The following is a 3,982-nucleotide window of genomic DNA, read 5'->3' as shown; positions in this document are numbered from 1 at the left end:
ATTAATTGGTCGCACAAGATCAATGTCGACCATTTATAAATTAAGCTGGGTGGTCGTACAAGATCAATCTCTCTCACTGTGTGTGGGGGGGGGGGGGGGGGGGTTTATAGTATTAAGTGATGAGGAAAAGAATTAAGGTTTGATAGAATGAACAGAGATGGCAAGTAAAAAAGGTATTGACATAGACTAAAACAGATAGACTAACTATATATTAATATATAATTCATGGAGAGGTAGAAACTAGCACATACAAGAGTAAGAGTAACAACAGATAGATGATGGGATGGATCATTAATTAATTAAATTTCCAAACATAGACTCTCTCTCTCTCTCTCTCTCTCTTTCTCTCTAATTAGCAACCTTTCACCATGGCTTTACAGGACATCCAGTCAACACAAGTATTCACAACTCTCTCCAGCTCCCACTGTTCCTCCAATATTCTCTCGAGTTCACTCGATCTGCAAGGTATGGTGAGTGCACCCTCCTGATCAAAACCAAACTCCTCCTCTGCCTGCTCTAAAAGCCTGAGGAATGAAGGATTTGTCAGATGATCCAGTGCAACAATAAACCTCTTGGGCTCACCATCATCAGCTGCAATCACTGCAAAGTGGCCTTCCTTGACGTCTTTTGGCACTGATGTCGTAGATTCATCCATCTCTTCAGATTCATCCGACTCACAATCACCTCTCCTCGACAGGGAAAAGCTCTTCTGTAGTTTCTCTACCACAACTTTGAGCTTTACAATGCTCTTTCTCTTCTTCCCACTGCTGCTTCCATTCTTAGCCATGGCGACACAGCTGATGATATCTTCTCTCTTGCAGAGCACTTGGAGCTCTCAGGTCTCAATTGATTTATAGTGGCTAGACTCTCTACAGTGATATTAGACTAACGACCCAGCTGAAATGAAGTAAAAACAACAACAAAGAAAATCTGAAAATGGAGATAAAAAGTGAGCAACCACTGAAACGACGTATTCTGTTGGACCCAGATGAATACACAGAGAGACCAGAGCATGTGCTGGAATAACCCCCCCACCTTCGATACGTCCTTTTCTCCAAGCAGCGCCGGTCTCCACGTTATCAACATTGATTTAAGAGATCATTCTGAAAGCGGAATAAAGGTCGCTAGGTTTCGTATATATGACTTTTCACTTTCTTTTTTGTCATTGAGCTGAGAGGCCACAGAGACGTGAGAAACACAACCAAAGGATCGATAGTCGTCATATTCGAGAGCTTCTCCAGAAGGGTCGTCCAGTTGCAAGCTACCCTCCCCACTGGCCTTTTGCCATCTAAATCTTTGACACTAGTGCCCTAGCTGGTCACGAACGGCTCTACATTGTCTCCTCTGCTACACTACACACATAGATTCCCTATCAAATTTGTTTATTCATTCTTATAATTAAGCCCCGATGATCTTAAATATACTTTTTTTACTATTTTTTCAGTCCACATACACACGTAAATTATATATATGAAACTTATATGGTCGTGGTTTGTAGACAAGCGTGCACGGATGCACGTACGTACATGATGATGTGTACTGTATGTATATACATCGATCATGTCGCGAAGAGATGTAGATATGTCCACCGAAGTGGTCGGTGCATGGTGTCTTGAATCATAGCACGGAGAAGGAAAACTATGATTGCTAAGCTAAATTAAGGCCCTGTTTGGATGGGCTTTATAAAGTATGAAAAGTATGATATAGCGCTTGTATTGTATATTTTATGTTTTTGTTTTCATATTTTTTTCAAAGTATGAAAACTGTTATAGTTGTGCCAATTTTTTTTTTTTTTTGTTAGGACCTGTTTTATGAATCCATTCCGAATTAAATTAAGAAAAACCCGATGGCAATATTTTCAAAATGGTTTGCAGTGGATTCCGGGCTTGGGCTTCTAGTGGATGCAGAGGTGGAGTTCCTGCCGCAGTATGGACCCGATTCTATCCATATATATTTTCAAAATACAAAGGGTTATGTATTTTAAATGTTTTCCCTCTTTGACATTTAGGCTTATGAGAAAAGAAGGAAACTTTGGGTGTTTTTTTTTTTTTTTAACTTTTCTTAGTGAGGTTTTGAGTGCACATCTCTATATTCCTCTCTATTACAAATTACATAGCGGTAAGTGGGTTTCTATTCCTTCACCCATGGATGTAGGCTATAAGCCGAATCACGTAAATTTGTGTCTTATTTGCTTGCTTCTCGTTATCTCTGTTTCTTCTTTTATTTTTGGGTGTTATTTGGATATGTATTTTTAGGTCTTGTGCAACAAAAACCCCTAAAGCATGAAGTTGGCTTTCCATATTTCGTGCTTTTAGCGAAATAGTGCGTCTGCTTTTGTGTGAATGAGTGGTCACGTGTGATCACCCTCGGTTAAAACTCTCGACCCTACCTCTGCTCATCGTTGCCGGATTTGAATCGTTGTCATCAGTCTCAGACTGCCAAACCACTAAAAACCATCACAAATGGATGTGTTTTTGCCAAACAAAAAATAGTACTTCTATTTTTGGAAAGCATAATTTTCAAAATTTTTTACATAAATGGCTTTCAAAGCAAAAATGCCAAAGTAAAAATATTTTATGTACTTTATAGTTTGATATTTTTAAAAGTATAAAAATAAAAGTCTATCCAAACAATGCCTAAGTTTAATTACATAGCATATTAGTTTGTAAAATGCATGGTCTAATTGAGACTTAGGTGGCGTTTGATAAATCTGAAAATTCAGACCTGAAAAGTTAAAACGATATTAAAAGTGTCTGAAATAAAAAAAAAAAAAAAACATAATTGCTTTTCTACTTTTTAAAGGATCTGAATCCATAAGTTTGTTTGTGTTGGATCAACCTTTTACCATCTGAAATTTATTGATTTTACTATTTTACCCCTAAAACATACTATTTGAAAATGTTGAATTCAATTTGCATTATCTCATAAAAAATAATTTTCAGCCTTAAAATAATATTGAAACAATACAAATAAAAAATAATAATAATTACTAATTAATAAATGAAATGATTAAAAATAAAAAATAATTAATGACTATAAAAGTATTAAAATAATTAATAATTTACAGAAATAAAAAATAAAATAATTTTTAAAAATTAATGAAATAATTAAAATTTACTAGTTACTAAAAATAGTTAATAAATAATAAATAACACAAGTAAATTTAATAAAAATAATTAGTGTTTAATAAAAATATTAAAATAATTTATAATTAATAATTAATAAAAATATTATTATTACTCACCAAACCACTGCTACTACGTGTTGCAGCGATGGTGCCGGTGGTGGAAGGACAGGGGAGAGAGAAAGAGAGAGAGAGAGAGAGAGAGAGAGGTAGAATATTTAGGTTTTTTGGATTTGGGGTTATCGGAGGTAACTTGTGTCATTTCCAAAATATTGTAAAGATATTTTGGACTATACATCAACTCTGAAACGTGTTAAGAACCGATTTAAGTCTATTATTTTCATATCTGAAAATAAGATTTAAACCAATTTTAAGAGATTAAACCAAATAAGGGGTGAGATCTAGAACATAGCATTTTCAAATTCAGACCTTTAAAAAATGCAATCAAACGACCCCTTAGAGTCTATTTCCAATAAGGCAATAATCCAGACAGGCCGGTAGTACTGTTAACAAACTCACTTGCCAAAAGGTAAGGGGTGTGAGAGGAACGACTGCCACTGAGATATGCTGTGGAGAGGTGGACATGTTTGTTGTAAAAATTAATCAAGAGATTGTGCATTTAGGTGTGGTACGCTTTGATAAGATGGTTCAGCCATGCTCAACTCCTGTCCTATCAACTTCATTGTACTCTACTAGATGCCTCTAAGAAGACCTACAACAATCTTCACGACCTCTCAGTTTGTGAATTGTGATGTCCCTCTGCACCAACAGTGCAATTTATGTACTCAGCTGGGTTCATCATTCATCATACAGCAGAAAACTACGCTTGATTTTTGAAGTGGGTCCAATGTACATCGG

At 35.7% G+C, this 3,982-nt stretch overlaps 1 protein-coding gene across 1 annotated transcript; it reads right to left on the bottom strand.

The window, feature by feature from the left end:
• Positions 1 to 223: 223 nt before the first annotated feature.
• On the bottom strand, positions 224 to 787 carry LOC148869042 (protein SMALL AUXIN UP-REGULATED RNA 54-like). The gene is made up of 2 exons (XM_088969892.1): positions 361 to 787; positions 224 to 240 (listed from the first exon to the last, which is right to left on the bottom strand). The coding sequence occupies exons 1-2, from the start codon at positions 785 to 787 to the stop codon at positions 224 to 226; spliced, it is 444 nt and encodes a 147-aa protein (XP_088826018.1).
• Between the last annotated feature and the right edge of the window lie 3,195 nt (positions 788 to 3,982).

The sequence above is a fragment of the Nelumbo lutea genome, chromosome 2 (assembly GCF_056320005.1).
Source record: "Nelumbo lutea isolate HS-2025 chromosome 2, American lotus-T2T, whole genome shotgun sequence".
NCBI classification, from domain to species: Eukaryota; Viridiplantae; Streptophyta; class Magnoliopsida; order Proteales; family Nelumbonaceae; genus Nelumbo; species Nelumbo lutea.
Note: the sequence above shows the minus strand (reverse complement) of the source record. Positions and strands in the feature narration are given on the sequence as shown.

Bases quoted from the DNA above. Each gene is read 5' to 3' on its own strand.
- LOC148869042 (XM_088969892.1), bottom strand. From the start codon at position 787: ATGGCTAAGAATGGAAGCAGCAGTGGGAAGAAGAGAAAGAGCATTGTA.